The sequence below is a fragment of the Mauremys mutica genome, chromosome 5 (assembly GCF_020497125.1).
Source record: "Mauremys mutica isolate MM-2020 ecotype Southern chromosome 5, ASM2049712v1, whole genome shotgun sequence".
NCBI lineage: Eukaryota > Metazoa > Chordata > Testudines > Geoemydidae > Mauremys > Mauremys mutica.
Window position 1 is genome coordinate 72,706,590 of NC_059076.1, and position 26,241 is coordinate 72,732,830.

Here is a 26,241-nt window from a genome sequence, read left to right on the forward strand (position 1 = left end):
CTTGTCTAGAGCTCTGGATAGGTGCATTTAAATGTTATGTATAAATCAAAATGCACAAAATAATAAATATGCTCAGATGCTTTACACATCAGCCACCTTTCATGGCCAGTGCATGTAGATGGTGGTTTGAACTTTTTTTAAAAATTCTTTTCTGTTTACACCTCATTGCCATTTTAGAACATGTGTATTGCTTTAAAAATATATTCTTCTGGTGTCCAGTTCTTGCATTAAATGACAGGGGGATATGATATTGCAGTGTACTTGGACCTTAGCATCCACACCATGGGATGGGAGAATGGGAGCTGGAGAGTGGAGAACAGGGTTCTGACACTTTGGTTTGATGTTACCGTAAACACGGGTGTTTTCCAAGATGATCCTCTCAAAATTTTGGCATTCTTCCTTTTCTCCTGTCACTTACTACACCAGTGTTTCCAGCTCTCACAAACTGATCATGAAAATTATTGTTTGGGTCCTGACTGCATGTAGTTTCACAATGCCTTGAAAAGTTCCAGCCATCACACCATTTTTAGGAAGCAAGATGAGAGTGTTTGATTAGTGTAGTAAATGATATGCTAAACTACACGGCCAGACACCATGAGTTCTAGTCCCAGCTATTACACTGAAAATATTTTTGTACCTTTGCAATCCTTACTATGAACCAAGGCTTTGTATGCTGGGTGGTTATTATCATTCGTGCATTAAACAGAAAAAGTAACAGAGATTGCACAAGGACATTTCAGAGAGAGCTGGAATTAGAATCCAGGTAACTACTATATCACTACTACAAGTGACCCAGATCACTACTATATAAAGGGAGACAAAGCTCTTCTACTTTGCCACATAGTCTTTTAAAAGTGATATGCCAAATTAGGTGTTTGTCTAAAGTCTCCCCCCTTATTAATGCAGTGTGCTATCTGTCAGCCTTTAGCACAGGGGTCGGCAACCTTTCAGAAGTGGTGTGCCGAGTCTTCATTTATTCACTCTAATTTAAGGTTTCGCGTGCCAATAATACATTTTAACCTTTTTAGAAGGTCTCTTTCTATAAGTCTATAATATATAACTAAACGATTGTTGTATGTAAAGTAAATAAGGTTTCAAAATGTTTAAGAAGCTTCATTTAAAATTAAATTAAAATGCAGAGCCCCCCAGATTGGTGGCCAGGACCTGGGCAGTATGAGTGCCACTGAAAATCAGCTTACGTGCCGCCTTCGGCACCCGTGCCATAGGTTGCCTACCCCTGCTTTAGCAGCTGCCTACATACACCTCTACCCTGATATAACGCTGTCCTCAGGAGCCAAAAAATCTTACCATGTTATACGTGAAACTGCGTTATATCAAACTTGCTTTGATCCGCCAGAGTGCGCAGTCCCCCCCCCCCGAAAGAGCGCTGCTTTACCACGTTATATTCGAATTCGTGTTATACCGGGTCGCGTTATATCAAGGTAGAGGTGTATTTAAATTTACTACTCGGCTATAGGGTGCTAAGACAGTGGTTCTCAAGCTTTAGTATGGTGACCTCTTTCAGATAGCAAGCCTCTGAATGTGACACACACACCCCTTATAAATTAACACATTTTTGTATATTTATCAGCATTATAAATTCTGGAGGCAAAGCAGGTTTGCGGGGAGGCTGACAGCTTGCAACCCCCCATGTAATAACCTCGTGACCCCTGAGGGGTCCCCACTCCCAGTTTGAGAACCCCTGTGCTAAGCGACATGGTTCTTTAGGTCAAATTATAGTGGCTCCTGCTTTTTACTGAGGTCCCAGTATCAGTCCCCACAGATGACCTACACAGGAGTGGTGTTACATGTAGCTTTGTTGCCTGTAATTACTACATCACAATCTGCTCCCAGAACCAAGGAGAGAAACCAAAAATCTAGATGTTCAGTATTCTGTGTAGTCTTACAAAACTGGTAAGATATGTGTTGTGCCTCCCTGTATGGGCTGGGCAATAGAGAGGATAACTTTATGCTAATTCTCACCAATTGCATCTATACCTGAAATGGAAGAGGTGAGGATGTGTAGGATCAAACTCTGTTGATGACAGTGAAAAACAATATACATGCTTGTATAAAAGTTAGTGTAAGGACCTACTGTACTTGTCAGAATGATTTTATATTGAAAAACATATTTAGAAGTGAATGTGGAAGTTGTGTTCATATTTGTTTTGCAGTTTGACCTGTGTTCTTTTTTCAGGAATTTAAAGGATTTCTTAGTTGGACTGTGTAATTTGCATGTACTGTAGTTGTATATGATTAGTTTTTTTATTTGTGTAATTCATCAATAATTAGGACTGATAGGTTCTTTATTATAATATAAATTTACTTTGCCATAGAGAGTGCCAAAATGTCTCTTTTTCTATGAATTACCTTAAAACGGAAAACTAATGGCAAAACCAAAGACTTTGTGGCTGATTTTCCCTTTGATTCTCAGACTCTGGCATAAGATATTCCAATATATATGCCATGAAATATTCCACTTTATAACACAGACCCCAGATATACAGATTACTGTGGAAGTCAGCCTTGCTCTACTTCGCATAAAAACAACCAGGAGTCCAGTGGCACCTTAAAGAGTAACAGATTTATTTGGGCATAAGCTTTCATGGGTAAAAAACCTCACTTCTTCAGCTGCATCCCACGAAAGCTTATTCCCAAATAAATCTGTTAGTCTTTAAGGTGCCACCGGACTCCTTGTTGTTTTTGTGGATACAGACTAACACGGCTACCCCCTGATTCTTTACTTTGGATAGAATTCCACAGACCTGGCATGGTACACAAAACCTCAAAACTGATACAATTCCTTTGTGTCATTATCCGACTGGAAGCAGCAGCCAATCAGTGACCCTTTGCCCTGTGTTACAAAACGGATTTAACAAAATCTGGAATACCCTGATTATGGAAAACTATTACAGTACACAAAAGAAACCAAAATGATGAGTTAAGATACCAATGGCAGGCACATACTCCCTGGATACTCCAGTTGCACATATTTCTTGTGCTGGAGGCATGTGGGTGACAGGCAGGATCCTTTGCACTTCCCTCCCCTGAACACTTATACCAGCTAGCCATGTGCTCTTAAAATAAAAACCCAATAGCACTACAACAGATAAAGTTTATTAGGATTTTCTTCTGCAGTCTTGCTACAGCTAAATGATGACTGCCAACGCCTCCAAAAAAGACCCAAGTAAACTTTCACATACCTTGGTCTTTGCATTGTTCTATCCACACTTCAAAGCAAGTATTCAATCCTGCCATTTCTGCAGTATATTTCACAGAATTACTTTGACACTTCTTGAGAAAATCCTCTAGTTTTCTTATTCCCGAGTTAAAATTCTCATGTATTAGTTTTTCAATGGAAAGAGCATCCCATTGTTTCTGTTCTTTTCTTTCTTCTTCAGCTTTCATTCTCTTTTGGTTTTCCTCAATAATTATTTCTGCTTTAGTCTTCTGCCAATAAAATAAATATACTACATACATAAAACTTTACACTTTTGTGAAATTTTAAAGAACAAATGCTAATGTCTTACAAGTAATCTAATGTAACAAAGATTGATGTGTGAGCACCACTAAGTAACTCTGCTTAAAAATAGTTATTGCTCATTATTCACCTATAAATTGGCTTTTATATAAAACATCTTCAAAATAAATCAGTAGTCAGTGGACTAATGGAATTCCATGACTTTTTATTCTGGTTACTCAATATATCTTGTGATATTGTCAATAACTTTATCTGATGGGTATTTTCTTCACATTATGTCACAATTATGATTTTTAAAGTTATTTTAACAGTTAATATACATGGATAAATACTAGTGTTTCAGTTGCCTTGAACACCAAACACACTGCCTGATTCACAGCTGTTTTGTAATTTATGTACTTATTTATTTGTATTGCAATAGCATCTAGAGGCCCTAATCCTGGGTTTGGAACCATATTTTTCTAGCCAGTGTGTATCTATATATATAAAAGATGACCCCTGCCTTAAAAAATTTGCAATCTAAGAGTGTTTCCATTGAAGGAAAGTGAATGTAATGCTAACAGATCAGAATAGTAATATATTACACCCATTTTTCATAGGTGTAGAAAACTGTGCAAGGCAATAAAATCGCACCACTATTGCCATCTTCCAGCTGTAGACAACAGGATTACTCTTGTGTGTAAAGTACTACTCAATGCAAAGATTGCAGATTCAGGCTCCAAAGTAGCAAGGCAGGGCAAAGAAGAGTAGTCAACATTTTTACTTTGCTGTCTCTGAACTGTATTTGATTACAAAGTATGTCATTCATTTTTAGATATAAATTTACCTGCACTCATCACGATTTGGGTCTTAGTCAGGGGCGGCTACAGGCCTCAGCACGCCAAGCGCGTGCTTGGGGCAGCAAGCCGCACGGGGGTGCTCTGCTGGCGCCGCAAGGGCGGCAGGCAGGCTGCCTTCAGCAGCTTGCCTGTGGAGGGTCTGCTGGTCCCGCAGCGGGAGGTCCGCCGAAGCCGCGGGACCAGCAGACCCTCCGCAGGCAAGCTGCCGAAGGCAGCCTGCCTGTCGTGCTTGGGGCGGCAAAATGCCTAGAGCCGCCCCTGGTCTTAGTGCACTTTTTGTTACTGCAGAGATTACAAAACTAGGTCCTGTGGGTAATCTTGGCCCCAGTGAAGGCAATGGGAGTTTCTCTATTGGATTTGTGGAGCCAGAATTTCACCTGAAGTTATTATTTAAAGACTGGGGCCAGATTATCAGTTGGTATAAATGGGCTTAGTTCCACTGAAGTCAGTGCAGCTACATCTTAGTAAATATTTGATTGTCTGGAAAGAAAAGACCAGTCTTTGTTCAATGCTGAAAATGTTGAATTCTATCTGCCGGCTGCACAAGTTCTTCATTGTAAGTAGGTATGCCTCACAGGCCTACTGACCACTAAATAAACATGTACAGAAGAGCACTCTAACACCTCGCCATATGACACCCTCCCCACCCCTGTGCCTGCCACTCTTTCCAACTCTGCTACTAAATATTTTTAAAAGCAATAGTATCTCATTCATTTATTTATTCATTCACATTTTTTGCCAGCATCTATCCAGAGCTAGGGTTACCAACTTTCTATTTGCAACACCCTTGCCCTGCCCCTAGGTCCTGCCCCTTCTCTGAGGCCCCACCCCTGCTCACTCCATCCCCCCTCCCTCCATCACTTATTCTCCCCCACCCTTGCTCACTTGCTCATTTTCACCAGGCTGAGGCAGAGGCTGCAAGAGGGGGTGAGAGCTCCAGGTGGGGTTGCAGGCTCTGGAGTGGGGCTGGAGTTGAGGGGTTTGGGGCAGGGATAGGGGCAGCGGCGTATTATCGCCCTAGGCCAACAAGGCCTAGGCCTAAGGCAGCAAATTTGCAGGGGCGGCAAATTTGCTCATGCCCCTCCCCAACTCCACCCCTTCCCCAAATCCCCAGCCCGCCTCCTCCCCCAGGTTTGCCGCGCTTCCCTCCTTTCACCTCCCTCCTAGGCTTGCCACGCGAAAGCGTTGGGAGGGAGGGAGAAGCAAGTAGCAGCATGCTTGGAGGAGACGGAGCAGAGGTGAACTGGGGCCCGCGGGCACGAGGAGTAACCCGGGGGGCCGGGAACTGCTTCCCGCCTGAGATCACCTCCGCTCCACCACTGCCATCTCCTGAGTGCGCTGCAACTCCCCTTATCCCCCACTCCCTCCCAGGCTTGCCACACGAAAGTGCTGGGAGGGAGAAGCGAGTAGCGGCACGCTCGGGGGATAGTGGAGGTGACCTGGGGCCAGTGGGCGCGGGGAGTAACTCTCCGGCAGGGGAGGGAGCAGGGAATTGCTCCCTGCCCCAGCTCACCATCACTCCACCTCTGCCATCCCCCGAGTGTGCCACAACTCCCCTTCTCCCCCTTCCCCCCTACGCTTGCCGTGGGGGAGCGGAGGTGAGTGGGGGGGGAGTGGCAATTTTTTGAGGTCCTATAGGTGCCAAATATGTTAATCCACAACTGGGTAGGGGTGTGAGAGGGGATGAGAGGTGTGGGCTCTGCCCAGGCAGCACTTACCTCAGGTGGTTCCCGGAAGCGGCCAGCATGTCCTGCTCCTAGGCCGTTAAAAGTCTGGTTGGCTGCCCACAGAAGGACAGGCAGGGTGCCTGCCTGGCTCCTGGGAAAAGGCTGGCATCTCCCTCTGGCTCCTAGGCGTAGGGATGTCCACAGGACGCCTCTGTGCTCTGCCCCTGCCTTGAGGTGCCACCCCCACAGCTCCCACTGGACACAGTTCCTGGCCAATGGGAGCTGTGGAGCTGGCACTCAGGGCAGGGGCAACATGCAGAGCCCTTGTGGACATCCCTACACCTTGGAGCCAGAGGGAGATGCCAGCCTCTTCCCAGGAGCCAGGCAGGCACCCTGCCTGTCCTTCTGTGGGCAGCCAACCAGACTTTTAACGGCCCGGTCAGCAGTGCTGGGGTGTTCCATTGGAAAACCGGACAGCTGGCAACCCTATCCAGAGATCTAGGAGCTTTACAATGTTTAGATTAAAATCTACAACATACTAATACAATTCCAGTAACCCACTCATATCCCTTAGCTGTTCAACCCAGCTCCTCCCCAGTGTCCACTATCTACTACATTCACATTTTTTATATCAATATAGCCATCACTTCTTGTCCTGGTTGTGTGATTTCTTGTACAAAAAATACTAATGTTCCCTATTGCGAGCACTTCTTGTGAGATAAACGTTAATCTGATTTGATTCTGAGGTCACCAATGGATCTGTCTACCTACAGTTATAAACCTACATAGCCTTTGCAGAGAGCAGCAATTTGACAGTCAGGGCTGGTTCCAGGTTTTTTGCCGCCCCAAGCAAAAAAAATTTTAAAAATTTAAAAAAAAAAGCCGGTGTGTTGAGTGCTGCCACTGAAGCAAAAGAAGGAAAAAAAAGAAAACGGAGTGCCACCGCCGAAGTGCCACCCCAAAAGGCCGGAATGCCGCCCCTTGAAAAGTGCTGCCCCAAGCACGTGCTTGGAACGCTGGTGCCTACAGCCGACCCTGATGACAGTGTAAAATAATCTCTTCAATAAAACAAAAAATGGTCTTCCCTTACCAATTATTGCCTTAGTCCCTTATCCTGCAGTGATCTTTACACAAGGAGAGGGGATCTACCCAGACACAGCTCAATGCAGGATTGGGAAATCAACAGCAAAGCTCGTACTGATTGCAGTGGGCCCAAGATTGTGCCACTAATAAAATGGAAGGGTGAATGGAGAAATGAAGCAGGAGGGAACTCCTTCAGTAAGAAATGAGAGAAAATCTAGATGCCCTAATTACTGAAAAAAATGGAAATCCCAAATCAGAACCCTTACAATGGCAGAAAAAGAATGGTAGAAATTCCTGTACTACATGGTTTAAAGCAAAATAAAAAAAATTACTACTGTGCAATATATGCATAAAACAATCATTCTGATCTTATGGAGATACTTCACAGATCTTACATGAATTTTTTTTCTGTTCTTCATGTCAGAATAAGCCTTCTTTGGAGTATCCAATTGGGTTACAATTGTTTTTGAAATGTTGCCTTCCAGTGATGATCCATAAAAGCGTAGAAAAGACTGCAACTTTTGATTGCTTCGAAGGGCCCACGGATCTTTGCACATTGCTTCAAAATACACAAATGGATGTTACATACACATGCATGCTTTTCATAGCCCTCACCTCCTTGCCTACATACTGCCCTTCCTTTCAGTTTTTACATTGTGAGGCATGAAGGCTTTGTCTTCCCCTGCATTTCAGAGCAGCAGCAGGGCCACAATAAAGGTATGGGCCAAGTAAGAAGTACCAAGGCTCTTTTGTAATATCATGTTCGCCAATACAGGCCTAGTATATCATCACTCTAAGTCACAATTTGCCAACCCGTGGGTTGGGTGATTATGAGGAGTCCTCAGAAGGTTGTGAGTGGACAGACTCCCTCCTCTGAAGGTGCTTCAGGAGAATTCAGGAAGGAAACAGGCCAGTCCCAGGCTCAGGAGAGCTTGGGTGTGAAGCAGCAGCACTCATTGCTCTTTCCTCTCTCCCCAGGGAGCTACAAGTCTGCTGTTGAGTGAAGATCATAGAATTATAGGACTGGAAGGGACCTCAAGACATTTTCTTGTTCAGTCCCCTGCACTCATGGCAGGACTAAGTATTATCTAGACCATCTCTCACACGTGCTTGTCCAACCTACTCTTAAAAATCTCGAGTGACAGAGATTCCACAACCTCCCTGGGCAATTTATTCCAGTGTTAACTACCCTGACAATTAGCAAGATTTTCCTAATGTCCACCTAAACCTTGCTTGCTGCAATTTAAGCCCATTGTTTCTTGTCCTATACTTAGAGGTTAAGAAGCACAATTTTTCTCCCTCCTCCTTGTAACAGACTTTTATGTACTTGAAAACTGTTATCATCATGTCCCCTCACAGTCTTCTCTTCTCCAGACTAAACAAATCAAATTTATTCAATCTATCCTCATAGGTCATGTTTTCTAGACCTTTAATAATTTTTGTTACTGTTCTCTGGACTTCCTTCAATTTGTCCACATCTTTCCTAAAATGTGGCGCCCAGAACTGGACACAATACTCCAGTGAGACCTCCTCTCTAGCACACTCATGCAAGGGCAGGCATAATTTAGCCTTAAATTTTGGTAAGCTCAGAATAATTATTCAGCATAACAGAAACAAAAAAAGGAAGAAAAAGTGATATTATTAACATATTATGGAATTGTACTACAGAACAGGGAATCAAAGCCTGCCCTACACAATGATGACCTTTTGTTAAAAAAATAATAAATCTTGTCCATCAACTATTGATTGCTTAGTATATGCAAAGGAAAACTGTTTAGCTGTTGCTTTATTTCTAATAGGTACAGTTTTGTGAAATGGCTACTTTTCACTTTTGCGAGTGTTCATTAACTATGGCATTGATCCTGCAAACAATTACAGACATGTTTAACTTTAGGCATGTGAGTAGTCCTACTAAAATAATCTCAGCAATTCCCATAATTTCTAAATGGAGAAAACATTATTCCAGACCCCAGTTGCTTTTTTATATTAATTATAGCTATTTGTATTACAATAGCACCTGTGTGCCCCAATCAGGGACTAGAATCCCATTGGGCTAGGTACTACACACACCAAAAAGACTATCTCTACCCCAATACTCATTGTTTCATTAAATCAGTGCAACTTTTCAATCATTTTCTGAACCTATAAAACTACCCACACTGATAATACTTTAGCTTTTTCTGAATAGGGTTTATCTGAATAGGGTCTTACCTTGAGAACTGGACTTTGTTCTGTCATAATCATCACTGAGAAGCTTGCCTGAATGCCAGTGTCGAATTTCATCAAATTCTTTTTGTTTAATAAGGGAAGTAACAGCAGAGTCATCACTAACACCAAAAGACACAACACTGATAATGTATACTATTTATAATAATTAATTATTTTAAAAAATAAAGGTTTTAAAATACACGTCACATCAGTAGGTTGTTGGCCTGATAGAACCTACATGGAATAATATAAAACTATGAAAATGCCATTGTAAATGTATAAAATATTTAGAGCCTGTAGGTAAAATCCCAGCCCTGGTGAAGTTAAGGAAAAATTCCCAATGACTTCAGTGGGGCCAGGATTTCACTCTGTAGTTCCAATTAAGCAAAGATACATAACCATCTGCTTACTTTAATCAACACCTGAATACTTACCTTAGAAAACATTTGGGGTGATGTCATATCCCTCTTATGTGTGAAATTCACTCCAGTGCCATAGTGCTACACAAATTGGTACACATCACCTAACTGGCTCTTTCCCATCCCAGGTGGTCTCAGGGTCTGTCTATATTTAGAAAATGTTCCCCTTGTTGCTAACTCTGATTTAAAAGAACTGATTTTTGTAGCAACGGGAGTCCAAGTATAGACATGATTTTGGCAGCTGACATGGTCTACAGTACCTTCTTGGGAGCAAGGCTAATCGACAAGCTAAGGCTCCCAGTGTGGTTCACACTGGCAACCCGATTTGGCACTCTTTGAACCCAGGCTGAATTCAGTGGGTGTCTCGGGTGGTCAGAGAATGGAGGATTGTGGTCCTGTTGTGTGTAACATTTTAATAATGTGGTTCTTTTCTGTATCAGTTGTTATATTGCACTCATCACTATAGTATCTGAGCACCTTCCAGTAGTGTGTTAAGTGATGTGACTAACATTTGTCACTCTTGTTTTGTTTCCTCTCTCATGTGGTCTCCACTGGGGGAAATGTGTGTGTGCAATGTAGTGATTTGTTTTGGAAAGGTTTGGAGGGACGTTGTTTGGAGAGTTTTGAGGGGGTTAATGTACAGACTGCTATGTGTTTATAGCAGAGAAGGCAGTTCAAAGAAATGTGTCTTGTACTTGGAGTGGAAGGTTGTGAGGTTTCTGATGGTCCTTAGTTCCTGTGGAAATTCATTCCATAGTTTCAGCTCAGTCCCTGAGGAAGCTCCATCTTCTGCACAAACAAGCTGAACCCTTATCGTAGAAAGTTCCATTATGCCTTAGAGCAGAATTGTTGACGGTGGTCTTCATTCCGGAGATTTTGGGTATGTGTTATAAATTGATGGGTGTGTGTGTGTGTGTGTGTGTGTGTGTGTGAGAGAGAGAGAGACAGACATACATGAAACCCACATGTACATGTTTATGAGAGAACAGCACCCAAGAAATCCTGTAATATATAGAAACGCCACTACAGGCTACTCTGTTTTTCCAATATGTTTTTGTTTGTTTGCTTTTACATTTTAATGATACTGTTTTTACTTCTTAACTTCCTACATTTTTAATTAATATTTTGAAAATGTTCCCTGGTTGTTTGATACCAAATTATGAAAACAAAAATAGTCATCATCACAATGAAAATTTCTAGAACATGACAAAACCACGATACACAATGATTTAATCTTATATATATTCAGAAAAAAATTAAAAAAGTAAAACAGACACATACCTTTTTAAAAATGGTAGGCTACTTAAAATATCTCCAGCAAATTCATCCACCACTATAGATGTCATGGGTATCAGCCCTAGATTAGGAATATTCTTGGATTCTTTTCAATTTGAAAAAAAAAAGACAGTTCTTCAAAAGTCTGCTACAGTAACATATTTACAGCAACATGTTAGAATAATGTTCAAATGCAATTTCAGTAAAGCAAAGTCACAAAGCCCTTCATTCAAGAGAAAGCAACACTAAAACAAGCCTCTACTGATAGCTCAGATTTAGTGAATAAACTATCCAGGCAGAGTTTTGATTTATATTATTCCTCTGTGAAACTGGCTAACAGAGGGTTCTGTAATGCACAGAACTAATTCCTTGTAGCCAAAATTTTCAAACCTAAGAATTAGATTTTTAAATCCATACTTAGGCTCCCAAATAAAAGTGGCCTGGTTTGCAATAGGAGTTGTAGATGCTCATCACCTTTGAAAATCAAGCCATTTTGTTCTGCTTAGCATCTTGGGCTACTTTTATGTAGGAGCCTAATTTTAGCCACTCAGGTTTGAAAATTTTGGCCTCTGTCATTTACACTCTTGCTTGACTGAGCACAGAGGGAAGCAGCAGACTGTGTCACTTATAAATGATCAGTAAAATTATAAGGGACTTTATACTAGGAAAGGCAAAAGAAAAACTGAAACTTAACCAGTAGAACAGTTCTCTTAATTTACTTAATATAGCATTGAAGTAGGCTGTCCTCTCCCCACTTGTAGTAATTTATTTATGTTGCTTCTGTCTTATTTGCTGCAACACATGCAATGTAAATAATATAACTATAGGTGGAATTAATTATCTGTTATTTTCCAAATTAATTAATTTCTCACAGTTGTTTCTTTCAATTCATATTTATTTTCCTTTCTTGCTAGGTCTTTTAAGCTAGGCTGATTGGGAAAGCAGCCAAGGCTGTGGCCAGCTTAATCAGCGCCCAGCTGGCCCTTATAAGAGGGCTGTGGGCCAGAAGCTGTGAGTCTCTCTCTCTGGCTCTAAAGAGAGAAGGACTGCCCTGCCCTGCCTGGGAGCTGAGAAGGGTACCTGAGGTGGAGCAGTGCTGGGGAAGGGCAGAGGGAGCTGGGGAGCTCCAGCCTAGTAAAACCCCAGGCTGCAGGCCTTGAATAGGGCCTATGAAAAGGTACTGGGGCTGCAGAGAGACAGCCCAGCGATAGGCAAAGGCAGCAGGTCCTAACCCCCTTGCTGATGATGAGTGGTTTACAGACTGCAGTCTCCCCCAGTGAGCAGTGGATAGATGATGACTGGCAGTAGCCACTGAGGCAAGGTGGGGATAGAGGGTGGGGGTTCCCCAGGGAGGGGAGACCCAGAGTGGGGGTACTGCTGGGGCAGAACCCCAGGAAAGAAGGGCACTGGGGTCTGGGAGGGACACGGGGGCCCAGCGGCAGGTGAGACACTGGTCTGCAGAGGGTGCTCTGGGCTGGAAGATCTAATTCCCAGGATGACCAGTAGGAGGTGCTGTGCCAATGAGTTGTCGCCCCATCATAGTCCCCCTAACTGAATGGGCCTAGTTCTTAAAATGTTTCTTGTGTGACTATTTCTTTCCTAATTCAGTTTCTTTGAAATCACCATTTTCACAGACATGACAGTTAACATGACTGCCAGTTAACCAATTTGCTAGAACATTTGTGAGATGTGAATTCAAAAAGGGTCTGAATAGTCAAAACAAATTCATTTAAAAATCCCAGTCAGTTTTTTCAAGTATTTTCCCAGCTATGTATGAAACTCTCCATACTAGTTGCCTCTGATGAAATGTAGGCAAGAGTTTGATCAACTCAATAGCTCCTATTAAAGGAAGAATATTTTAAAAGATTGTTTCCACTAAGCAGTAAGATTTTCTTCAAAATATGTCAAAAGATTAAGCAGACTGTTCTGTTCATGGAGGAATCACATATTTTCTGCGGAATAGAGCCTTAATAAATAAAATTTTAAAATAATGAGTTAAAATAATAACATAGTGTAACTTTGAAGATTGTTACTATGGTACCTTTAGTTGGAGAAGATCTCTTTTCAAGAAAATATACAGACGTTCTCCTCAGAGGCAAAGACTTTCCATCATCATCCTTTCCAGCTAGTTTTGATATGATACTCCACAGATATTCATACTCTCTCTTAATTTTTTCCCCCATATCCAAGCTTAGTCCTAAGATGGAATGTAAACTGGAAACTAATATTTTGCTAGAAAATATTTATTTTATAACTAGCTTTCTTGAATTTTTTGCACACTTCAGTATAAGAGTGACAGAATTGAGGACCTTTGTAAACAGGGGCGGCTCTAGGATTTCCGCCGCCCCAAGCACGGCGCTCTAGCGGTTGCCGGTCCCGCGGCTTCGGTGGACCTCCCGCAGACGTGCCTGTGGAGGGTCCGCTGGCCCCGCGGCTCCAGTGGACCTCCCGCAGGCACGCCTGCGGATGCTCCACCGGAGCCGCGGTCCCAGCGGCCCCTCCGCAGGCACGTCTGCGGGAGGTCTACTGGAGCCGCGGTCCCAGCGGACCTTCCGCAGGCATGCCTGCGGGAGGTCCGCCGGAGCCACCTGCCACCCTCCCACTGGGATGCCGCCCCAAGCGCGCGCTTGGCACGCTGGGGTCTGGAGCCGGCCCTGTTTGTAAATACAGTACAAGACACAACATCAAAGTGACAACACAGTTATGTCTTTTACAGAATAATAACAGTGGGTCAGATACCAACTTGAAATACACATTCACACAAGCCTTGTGTTCAAGCATTTAGAAGTAAGCAGGGCTACTTGCCCACTTATTTCTTCCCTGAACCAGGCAAGCAGGGAGTGGACAAGCAGGAGAGCAGAATGGGTGGAATCATGACTACACCCATCACTCGCTAGCTGAAGCAGTGTAGGAGGCTGGGAATAGAGGTAAGGACAGTAGTTTACTGCTGATATAGGCAATGGTAATCTTCTACCCCACCCACTCATCTACCTGAGGAATGAGGAAGAAGCAGGAGAGGATTTGTGACAATGGTGTCTCTGTATGTCATAGTGCATCCCAGGGATGCTCTTACATAGGTCCAGCTTGCTCAGGTATATGCCTAAAGTCAGAATCTAATATTAATTAATGTGACATGAACTGCTGAGTGTTTTATTGTTAGAGTAAAATCTAGATTAGGTTTAAAAATAATAAGTGAAGAAACAAATATGAATGTAGTACCTTGCTCATTTTCTACTTCATAGTAATATGCAACATTCTTCCACAAAAGATCATCACTTAAATCAGACAAGTGAGTGAAATCCACTTTCCACAGCTTTTCTGTTGTCAGGTGTTTCAGAAGAAAAAATTCATAACCTTTATGCTAAAAGGAAAAAATACACTAGCTTAACTTCTGCGCAAGGTATCAATACTCAACACAAAGAAAATCCCTTTTTCCCCTTAAGATTTTTGCTCCAGTATCAGATGCTGAATGCACCTTGAAGTTTTTTCTTAATTACCCAACTTGATTTTTTGATGACCATAAAGGTCTGAATATTTGTTAAACAAATCCATGCAATTAGACCATTTGGAGAAAAAGTGTAAAGCAGAATGGTAGGAAAGAAGCACAGATTCAGAAAAGTTAAAGGGAATGGTGATAGGTCACCATTACATCTGACAAGAGAGTGCATTGTAAGATCTAAATGGTAACATTATTATGAAAACTCCAGTGCCATTTTGAGAAGATAAGGCATTGATAAGACAGTAGTGAAACACTGGCCATAACATATTTACGGGCATGATTCTGTCCCTTTATTCATGTTGAGTAGCACTTTTCTCCCAAAAAGTATCATTGGTTTCAATTGAACTATTCAGGCAGTAATTACATTACTCAACATAGCTAAAGATGGAGACATTGGGTCTTAAATTTGCAAAAGGTGCTTGTACAGTAAAAACACAATAGACTGGAATATAAGAAATATAATGCAGAAGTCAACAACTTTGATTGGATAAGGAACTTTTTAGGTCAATGGGACAGTCTTCATCTTTACTTGCTACAGCATTCTTTTCCATTCGTTCCTGAACTGTTGCATAGTTTCGCTGTGTTATTAAGTAATTGCTGTGCTCCACTAAAGAGGTGTCTGTATTTTGACAGTAAATGAAGGAATCTTAAGTGCATGTCTGACTCTTAAAGGGACATTGTGAGTCTAGTGCAGGGGCAGGCAAACTTTTTGGCCTGAGGGCTGCATCCGGTTTCCAAAATTGTATGGAGGGCCGTTAGGGGAGGCTGTGCCTCCCCAAACAGCCAGGCATGGCCCAGCCCCCGCCCCCTATCTGACCCCCCCCCCGCCTCTTGCCCCCCTGACGCCCCCGGGACTCCTGCCCCATCCACCTCCCCCCCACTCCCTGTCCCATAACTTCCCCCAGAACCCCTGCCCCTGACTGCCCCCTGCCGTCCCTTCCATCCCCCACTCTCATTCCTGACTGCCCCCTGGGACCCCTTCCCCCATTCAACCCCCCTGTTCTCCGCTCTCTGACTGCCCCAACCCCATCCACACTCCCGCCCCCTGACCACCACCCCGAACTCCCTTGCCCTCTATCCAACCCTCCCTGCTCCCTTACCGCACTGCCTGGAGCACGGGTGGCTGGCGGCGCTACAGCCACGACGCCCAGAGCAGCAGGACAGGCAGCTGCACCACCAGGCTGGAGCCAGCCATGCCACCACACAGCACAGAGCACCGGGTCAGGCTGCAACTCTGCAGCTGCACTGCCCCAGGAGCTCGCAGCCCCGCCGCCCAGAGCATTGCGCCGGTGGTGGGGTATGCTGGGGCTGCGGGGGAACAGCAGGGGAGGGGCTGGGGGCAAGCCTCCCAGGGCAGGAGCTCAGGGGCCGGCAGGAGGGTCCCGTGGGCCGTAGTTTGCCCACCTCTGGTCTAGTGCCTGATCATGCAAATGCTTAAACTTGTGTATAATTTACTCAGGTAAGTGGTTCCATTGCAATCAATGGGATTACTCACGAGATTAAAGTTATACAAAGGTTTTTGTGTTTGCAGGATTTAGTTGTTAGTACTTGTAAAGCACTTCAAGATATTTGGCTGGAAAGTGCTATCAGTGCACAAAACATTATAATTTATTTTTGCTATAAAGAGTCACGTAGCTTCACAAATAACTAAACTCACAAGATAGTTAAGATGTATCATTCATTTCATTATTTTTCCCTAGGTTTTTTTATTTGAAATTTTAGACATTTTTAAAATGCTTACTTGAAACATTTTGGTAAATAATTTTTAGAAACTGCAAAAGGTTAAATGGTCTGACCTCATCTTCTATTAGAAAATGTAGGCTTGCAAAGGGAGTGATTTAAAAATTAAATATGCTCATCCTATGTCTTAGGACACAAAGGTTTGCACTTGTGATAGTGATTATTGTAATAGATAGCATGCTAAAACCACTTTAAAAGGTAGCCAATCATTTATTTTAAAAGCCCTATTTGGGCAGGATCTCTGAAGGTATTTAAGAACCTGAATCCCAGATTTAGATGTCTAAATGTTTAAATGCCTAAGTCCCAGTTTTGGCTCCCATGTGATCCACAAAATTTCCACTGAACCCTGTAGGTGCCTAAACTCACTCGGTGCCTAAGCTTTCAGAGTACAAGTTCCCTAGGTGCCTATGTTCCTGCCTCTGGGCATGTGCCCTGTGAATAAATATTTCAACAATCCATGGGCCAGAGAGCAAAAGAATGACTCTGTAGTCCAGGGGCTTAGGCATTCACTTGGGAGATGGGAGGCTCTGTGACACTAAAGTCTTGTGTCCATTTATCAGGGGATCGACACGCGGCGATTGATCCACCAGCGGTCGATTTAGTGGGTCTAGTTGACCGCTGATCAACTCTGGTACTTCACCGGAATGAGAAACATAAGGGAAGTCGATGGGAGTGTTCCTCCCGTTGACCCAGTGCGGTGTAGACACTGCAATAAATTGATCTAAGGTATGTCGACTCCAGCTAAGTTATTCACATAGCTGGAGTTAAGTAACTTTCGTCAACTTAGCCCCATAGTGTAGACCTGCCCTCAAGTGTTACAACACCTAAGTCCCTTCGTGGATCCCACCCCTTGTGTCTATTGTTAATAAATAAGAACTAAATGTACAAACAATGAAAATGCAATGCCTACCATTTGTATAAATGTGAAAGCTTGTTTATTCCAATGGTAATTGATTAATCTAACCCGAGCTCGTTGTGAAAGAGGTAAATGGAAAAGAAAAACCACACTCAGGCAATACATCCTGATTAGGTCTTCAGCTTCTTCTGGTGTTATTTCCCTACTCTTCTCCTGTATAAACACAAACAAAAAGTATGATGCCTACATGCAACCTATTTTGCAATTCATATTTTGAAAGGAGCTTCAATCTGACCTTCCATTTTGCATCTGCTCTTTCTCAGACATAACTACAGACATATAGAATTGATCTTTTAGACCAGGGGTGGGGAACCTTTTTTCTATCAGGGGCCAATGACCTACAGAAAAAATCAGTCGCAGGCCACACACAGCCCCACAAGGGGGCCTGGAGACTCGGCGCTTTCCCCCCCTCCCCCCACAGCAGCATGGCTCCAGCCCCATGGGGATGGGGGCACACAAAGGCTCGTGGCTTTTGCATCTACAACATTGTCTCAAATTATTTGTGCCTCAAACTGAGTGCAAAATGCAAGGCCAACTCTATAGCTCTGGTCAATATTTGTTAAAGCCGGAGGTATAAAAGACCATATTATATATAAGTAAAGGTTTGTCTACACATAACATACCCAACACAAGCAAAGACATGGAAAATTAAGAAATCTAACTCTCTGCTCCTCTACCAGGAGATACTGACTTCATCAGTAGCACAACCAGCATACACCATAAATTGCATATTGCTACCTTAACTCTGCCCCATGAGGATGCCAGACTTCAAGCAACTCTTACCCCAGATGTATACATTGGGCACAGTTAAGGTTGCCATGACTGGTGTGTGATGTATAGTGCTCAGGGTAACAGTATACTAACCTCAAATGTTCAAAAATCAAGACCCCCCAAAATCATGAGATTGGCAGAAAAATCTTCAAATTTTTAGATACAAGTAAATATTAGGTTCTTCTAATTTTCTTTCTAGTTTTGAAGCCTTCAGGCTGCACTTTGGTCTCATTTTTAAATCTTTCTCTGCAACCATGAGAGCTAGAAACTCACTTTGCATTGAAAGAAAGCTGAGATACTCTCATAATCACTTGTCTTCAAAAGCTGGGACTTTAAGTGAAACATCAGATATAGTCAGAGTCATGATAAAATTGTGAGATTTGGCAACACTGGATTATTAAATGCCCTGACTCATTCCATTTAAACTTTAAAAAGGCATATATAATGGCACAGAGCTCCACATTGTGTATGAAACAAAGCATTCTAATCTGTATTTGAAATAGCTCCAGATATATTTATTTCTATGTATGTCAATTGCTGCTTTTCTGGAAATGATTTGTGTTCTACTAACAGGCTTTTATGTAAAAATATTTTGTAATAATAGTTTATAGGAGTAGATGGACAACACACTGAACATATGCCATAGGGAAAATGCATACCTCTAAAATATCACACCTGTCAAGGTGAGGGAAGGAAAAGAAACAAGCAAGAGTTTGTGCTAACTGAAAATCCTACCTGTTTTTGAATGGTAGTCTGGTGTTTCTTTTGTAACCTACTGTACATTCTCAGCCCCAGTGCACATGAGACAATGCAGACAATATGTCGAATATCAGATATTTCTGGCCAAATATGCTTGAGCTGGGATAATGTCTCACAAACCTGGTGGTATGAAATATATAATTAAATATATGAGGAGGATTTTAAAGGAAGAGTTTTCTCTTTTAAAAAATATAATAGGCAAAGAAGCCAACAGGGACCAAAATCACATGAATGAAATATTTAGTCACAGGTCTAGGGAAATAAGAATGACCTCTCCCTGTAGAGGTGAATGATGATTTGCCAGCACCTTGCAGTACTGAGATCTACATTATACAAATTACACATCACAACATGGCAGGGGAGAGGTTAGAGGAGTGTAATAAATAAACAAGGGAAGAAGGAGAAGAAATAATCTTGGAAATGCATTGTTCTTTTTATTTGAATTGTTGTCTAATTATTCTGCTCAGGTACAAGAATAAGGAGTTGCAAATGGAAGAGGGATTTGGATTTGGTCTTAGCCAAAACAAGGGAATTTAAAGGAAGAGAGGAAGAGGAAAGGCATTTGGTATACAAAAATGAAGGAAACTTCTAGGTGTCGGGAAATCCAGATTTAATCATTTGATTTTAAGGCCTGACCTCTAGAAGTTCTGTGCCCTGGCAAATTTATTGAATCGTAATCACTGATCAAATGCACATATTATCCATCCCGATCCAAATGCCATTGAAGTCAATGGGAGTCATTTTTCTGACTTAAATAGTCTTTGGATCAGGCACTAATCCTGCAGACACTTATCCATGTGCTTAACTTTGAGCAAAGTTATTAACATACTTAAGTATTTAAAAGATCGGGACCTATATTTGTAGTCTATCCTCCAGATAAAAAGGGAATCAAACATACTCATTAGCAATAATATATCATTCAGGAAATGTACATGTATGCAAAATAAGATACATGTAGTGTTTAAGAATAAACAAATGATATGCTAATCACCATAAAAAAGTAATTTTTACTAAAAATTCAGTACAACAATACTATATATTAGTTTTAGAGTAGGGCAGATTTGAAAGTATAAAATACATTTAATTTCGAAGCCGATAAGGGGATCTACTTAGATCTTTTGCTGAACATAACTGTGCGCATTTTAATACTTTCCAGTTTATATTTTTTTAAGTGGAACCCTCACAATGGATTTTCAGCTTTCCATTTTTTACTTTTTTTTTTTAATTACAACATTCCTAAGACATTTTCCAAAATTATATATGTTCAATATGAACTAAAACTAATGGAGGATTTTGGTAGAAATTCTTTCAAGTTTTTGACTGAAGTAAAAAAATGAAGTACCTCTTTTTTCATGTCCTTCACACTTGAATGTCCAGACAGAGAAAGTAATGCTGCTGTACTGGATTCCTGCAAGTCTTTAACCAGTGTTTGGAAAACACGCTGAATCTCTTTACGGTGCTTAAAAAAAATATAGTTTATTTTTTAAATCAAGCTTTTTATCTTCTAAATTCAGCCATTTTATTTTTAAATGTATATACTATTAGAATATTATGACTTTTTTAGGTCATTCAAAAAGGCTAAAATGGAAAATACACACATTAATACCAATTTGGAGTACTGACACAGTTCCTCCAAAAAAAATGTTATAATGGGTACATATTCTCTACTCAATATTCAGAGTAGAGAATATTGTGATGAATTTCACCTTGTCTGTTCATATATTTTCTGTGAAGAGATTGTGATTTTCTTGAGTATATTTGTTAAAAATTATGAGAGGATTAATTTATGCTAATATTTTTTGGCCTGTAGCTCATGAGCGAGCAGTTTACTGTGAAGAAAGCACAATCCTTGTCCCACCGGCTCACAATCTAAACCCAAAGAGCAGGCAGGGGGAAACAGCACCACAAATTTAGCTAACAAATATACACAAATTCCCAAACTATTCCTCAAGTATGGTACTGTCTATCAGTAAGTTTTGTACAGGCATTACAACCAATTGCTCTCTCAGAAGGGCTTAAATATGGGGAGGGTAGAGCTCAAAAAGGGCTTTGCATACATATGGGGCATTACACTAAATAAAGGCAGCTTTCTGTACTGAATATAGAGGTTCTGCCCCAGCCTACAGCTCCTCACTTGCCAACTGCCACTCTACCAGTCAGCTTCTGTGCTTTGCCTTTTCCATTTCTCTAGATTCTTCCTACTGCCCACCACTTGCCGCTCACACATTGTCTCCTTTTCCATGCCTTCCCACACAGTACCCCCTGCTCCAAGAAAATCCTCATTGAACCTATATGTAATACAGCTTCTTCAATGCCGCTCAAAACTTGCCTCTCCCAAGCCAGTCCCACAAACTACAAAGTATTATATTAATTAATATTAATGCAAAAACAGAAAAAAATAATAACTTGGAAGTAACATGACAAACCCCATACCATTTTAGCTATGCCATAATCTACTCATGCACTCATTTCTCCTTGTCTGATATTTATTTAATGCCATGTTCTGTGTGCATACTCAACTTAGTCCCTGTTCCAGAGAGTTTACAGTCTATCTCTAAGTCAATTTTTCATTACACTACTGTAAGTTTTCAGATATAGACAAGATAGATAGCTCTCAAAGTCATTTTCAGGCAAGATCTACTACACTGCTTAAATATTACATTTCTCTATTAAATATCAGTAAAGATTTCATATATTGTTTACCTGAGAGAAAAATGTATTGTGCCTGTACATGCCATGGATGTGATATCCATAAACTCTGATAAAATCTGATTCTTGTCCAGAAGTAAGAACAACATTGATTCTTTTTGACAAGGCATGAATGATAAATAAATTGAGAAAGCTTGTCTGTAGTTTAGTCAGTCCATCATCAGAGATTATTATAAAATATGGGTAGCTTTCTTGCAGGAAAGATTGCCACTTCCCTTCTAAAAAGTTGGAAAATTCAGTGTGAATTACAGCATCAGTATTGTGCTGAAGATGAAGAATCAGTGCGGTACGTAAGGACAGGAGAGTCGGATGCCTGAAATATGCATGCTCTGCATCCTGTAAAAACAATGAAGTAAAATTCTATCATATTTTTATACAGATTAACAATTTCAATTAGCTGCAACTAGAGTATAAACATGCTAATTCTTAGTAATGACATATTTTGTATGTATATCTTCGTAGTACCTGCTTTGGACCTATTACTTTGAATTAACAGGACATGAAAATAACACTTTACATTATGTAATTTTAATAACTTCCAAATAAGACAATAATTTAAATTGGGGGCCCAGTCCTGCTAACCTTTAGCCACATGAATAGTCTTATTGGATCAATCATGCTCTCACTTACATTGGTGTAAATCCATAGAATCTCCATTGACTTCAGCACAGCTATGGAGTTACTCTAGATTTACACCAGTGCCACTGAGAGCTGTATATGTTCAAGGTTACTTGTGTGCATAAGCATTGGCAGGATCAGTTTCTAAACAGAAAACATAAGGAGACATTAGAAGATTCTGCTGACATAAAGAGTGGAAGCAAAAGCTTGTGGGCCAGATTCTTGGCTGTGCCTAGTTAGCAACTGGTACAGCTGGGGATTTATGTGTGAGTGTTTTGGGCCAGTTCCTCAGGCTGGGATTACACATACCAGGGTTGTTCTGGGGATCACCAGAGTGCAAGGACAGCTTGGTCACACGCCCTTTCCACTGGGAACATGCCCTGCACCATGGATCAAGTGCAGATGCCAAAACAAGAGCCACTAAAACAGTGGTTTTCAACCAGGGGTACGCAGAGGTCTTCCAAGGGGTTCATCAACTCACTTAGATATTTGCCTAGTTTTACAAGCTACATAAAAAGTACTAGCAAAGTCAGTACAAACTAAAATTTCATACAGACAATGACTAGTTTATACTGCTCTCTATCCTATACACTGAAATGTAACTACAGTATTTATATTCCAATTGATTTATTTTATAATTATATGGTAGAAAAGAGAAAGTAAGCAATTTTTCAGTAATAGTGTGCCGTGACACTTATGTATTTTTGTCTGATTTTGTAAGCAAATAGTTTTTAAGTGAGGTGAAACTTGGGGGGTACGCAAGACAAATCAGACTTCTGAAAGGGATACAGTAGTCTTGAAAGGTTGAGGGCCTCTGCACTAGAGCAACCCCATGCCTGGGAGATCCTCCACCAACCTGAATTATAGAGCTTAAATCTGCTTTGCTCCAGGGAGAGTGGTGGAAACCAGACTTCTCAGATTCAAGAAATGGATCCTCTGTGTCTTATTCACATTACCAGAATACCAATATATAGGTAGAGACTCAAAGTAGCCCCAAAATGTACATAAATTAGAGTTAGACACACTGTAGTTAAAAACCTAGAAATTGCCAAGCTGGATCAGACCAGTGGCCATCCTAGCTCAGTATCATATCTTGGATGATGTCCAGTGGTAGATGCTTCACTACTTTATTCCTCACTTGATGGGTCTCTTACCACTGTCCTTATCCCCTTTTTAATTGACTTTAAAATTGCTTGCTCTATAACATAATCTGACGTACAATATTTATGTAAAATTAGAATATTCAGCGCTTTTATTTTCTCTGTACAGATGCAAGAAAAAGAGGATATGAATTTCAACTTTTATCCATTTCCATATTGATATTGACTAAATAAATGAATTACAGATTCACAGTTGGAAGAGTACCTGAGCTACACTCTACAGTTTCTTTTTACCTCAATCTAATTTCATACTGCTATGCACACATGATTTTATCAGAGTTGGGGGGAGTAATTTTTTCTAACTTCATAATCAAATCTGAAAGATATTAGGCTGTGTAAAAGAAAGAAGTGAATTTAAAATGTCATTCATTTACCATTTAAATGTCTTGATAGAAAAAGAAAAATATTTTGTTAGTAAATCTATTCAGCAAAAGCTTTATTGACACCCTCAAACTACTGAGATCCCAAATATCACCCAGGTTAACATAAGAACAGCCATACTGGGTCAGACCAAAGATCCATCTAGCCCAGTATCTTGTCTTCTGACAGTGGCCAATGCCAGGTGCCCCAGAGGAAATGAACAGAACAGGTAATAATAAAGTGCTCCACCTCCTGTCGTCCATTCCCAGATTATGGCAAACAGAGGCTAGGGACACCATCCCTGCCCATCCTGGCTAACAGCCATTGATGGACCTATCCTCCTTGAACTTATATACTGTAGTTCTTTTTTGTTATAATCTTGGCCTTCCCAGCATCCTCTGGCAAGGAGTTCCACAGGTTGACTGTGCATTGTGTGAAAAAAATACTTCCTTTTGTTTGTTTTAAACCTGCTGCCTATTCATTTCATTTGGGGACCCCTAGTTCTTGTGTTATGAGAAGGAGTAAATAATACTTTCTTATTTACTTTCTCCACCAGTCATGATTTTATAGACCTCTATCATATCCCCCCTTAGTCGTCTCTTTTCCAAGCTGAAAAGTCCTGGTTTTATTACTCTCTCCTCATATGGAAGCCGCCCCATACCCCTAATTATTTTTGTTGCCCTTTTCTGTATCTTTTCCAATTCCAATATATCTTTTTTGAATGGGGGTGACCACATCTGCATGCAGTATTCAAGATGTGGGCATACCAGGAATTTATATAAAGGCAATATAATATTTTCTGTCTTACTATTCATCCCTTTCTTAATGATTTCCAACATTTAGTTCCCCTTTTGACTGCCGCTGCACACTGAGTGGATGTTTTCAGAGAACTATCCACAATAATTCCACAATCTCTTTCTTGAGTGGTAACAGCTAATTTAGACCACATCATTTTATATGTAGAATTGGGATTGGAAAACGTAATGTGCTTTACTTTGCATTTATCAACATTTAATTTCATCTGCCATCTTGTTGCCCCGTCACCCAGTTTTGTGAGATCCTTTTGTAGCTCTTTGCAGTCTGCTTGGGACTTAATTAGCTTGAGTAGTTTTGTATCATCTGCAAATTTTGCCACTTCACTGTTTACCCCTTTTTCCAGATCGTTTATGAATATGTTGAATACGATTGGTCCCAGTACAGACCTGTAGGAGACACCACTATTTACCTCTCTCCATACTGAAAACTGACAATTTATTCCTTCCATTTGTTTTCTATCTTTTAACCAGTTACCAGTCCATGAGAGGACTTTCCCTCTTATCCCATGACAGCTTACTTAGCTTAAGAGACCTTTGGTGAGGGATATTGTCAAAGGCTTTCTGAAAATCTAAGTACACTATATCCATGGATCCCACTTGTCACATGCTTGTTGACCCCCTCAAGTTTTCAATTAGTTTCCAATTTGTCTTAATCTCACAATGTTATTTTTTGTTGTTGCTGCTGGAACAGAAATGAACAGTAATCCTTGTTCAGTACTACATTCCATAGGTATGTTCCATTTCAACCCATGGATAACACACAAAACTAAAATTAATCTAAACCACCTCCTTTCTGAAAGAAATAGGAAAGAAAAAAAACAATATTGTGTCACCTAGTGCCAAAAAAAAATCAGCCACACAGATTAATCAGACACCAGAAAGAATACTTACTGTCCACAGGTGCTTGCCCATAAAGAAGCAACTGACTGAGGACCATGAGATGCAACTAAAGATCCTCCTAAGCTGGATATATAACATGAACATTTAGTAGCAGGGCTAGGGTAGTAGTCTATGTATTTTATCACATACTCCTGTGAACATCTAGGAATTCCCTGCTGGGAATGCAGATGCATTTGTTATGAGTAATTTGCATGAGTACACTCTCAGGCTCACAATAAAACAAAATATCAGGATGGAACCAAGTCTTTTCAAAGTTTTTCATCAAAGTGAGAAACCAAGCTTCCAAAATAGCTAGTACCCTGGTGGTTAGGGTGTCTCACCTGGATGTGGGAGACCCTGGTTCAAGTCTCTCATCTAGAGCAGGGAGTTGAATCTAGGCTTCCCAAATCCTAGATGAGTACACCAGCCATTTTGCTATTCTGGGCTAAGCACTTCATCCTGGACCTGGGAAATCTTGCCTGACAAAATTTTCATCAAATCTGGTATATTCAGGCAAAAAAAATCAGTTTTGATAAAGTGGCATTTTCTGATAAACTGTTTCCTTGAAAACTTCACAACGAGCTCTAAAACCTACTTTTGCATGGCTAATTGTGTACCTTTTGGGGGAGAAATTGGCTAAAGGTCTGAATTTGGCCTTTATTGTCTGATTGCTTAAAGACTACCTAATGTATTATGAATGAACACTTTTCTCTAGTGAAGAAATATAGTGCAAGAATGTAATCATTCATTGCAAAAATCATGTATTTGTTACCTTGAAGAAAACAATGACATATTTTGCTCCTTTGTTTGTTAAATCCAGTAGAAGGCGTTCTACCAGGTAAAAGAAATGCAGGTTCTGTCCCAGTAGTAATGTCTGTTCACTTATGCAAGTGATGAACAATGAATCTCCATCAATCAGAAAAAACTCAGACTCAACGTAATCATTGAGTAAGCTGACATACCTGGAACAAAGAATGCATATGGCAACAAACAGTACAATTTAACATCAATGTGGAAATGACACAATGTACTTGAGGAAATGT

General features: G+C 41.0%; 1 protein-coding gene across 1 annotated transcript in view; it reads right to left on the reverse strand.

The window, feature by feature from the left end:
* DDX60 (DExD/H-box helicase 60) overlaps positions 1–26,241 on the reverse strand; it is a 75,841-nt gene that overhangs the window by 42,199 nt on the left and 7,401 nt on the right. The window contains exons 4-14 of the mRNA XM_045017798.1: positions 25,971–26,160; positions 21,361–21,702; positions 20,000–20,116; positions 18,634–18,777; positions 17,122–17,280; positions 14,192–14,333; positions 13,014–13,169; positions 10,979–11,078; positions 9,282–9,397; positions 7,466–7,629; positions 3,204–3,450 (exon numbers count right to left, since the gene is read on the reverse strand). Coding sequence (XP_044873733.1) covers positions 3,204–3,450; positions 7,466–7,629; positions 9,282–9,397; positions 10,979–11,078; positions 13,014–13,169; positions 14,192–14,333; positions 17,122–17,280; positions 18,634–18,777; positions 20,000–20,116; positions 21,361–21,702; positions 25,971–26,160 — 1,877 coding nt within the window. The remainder of the gene's footprint in view (positions 1–3,203; positions 3,451–7,465; positions 7,630–9,281; positions 9,398–10,978; positions 11,079–13,013; positions 13,170–14,191; positions 14,334–17,121; positions 17,281–18,633; positions 18,778–19,999; positions 20,117–21,360; positions 21,703–25,970; positions 26,161–26,241) is intronic.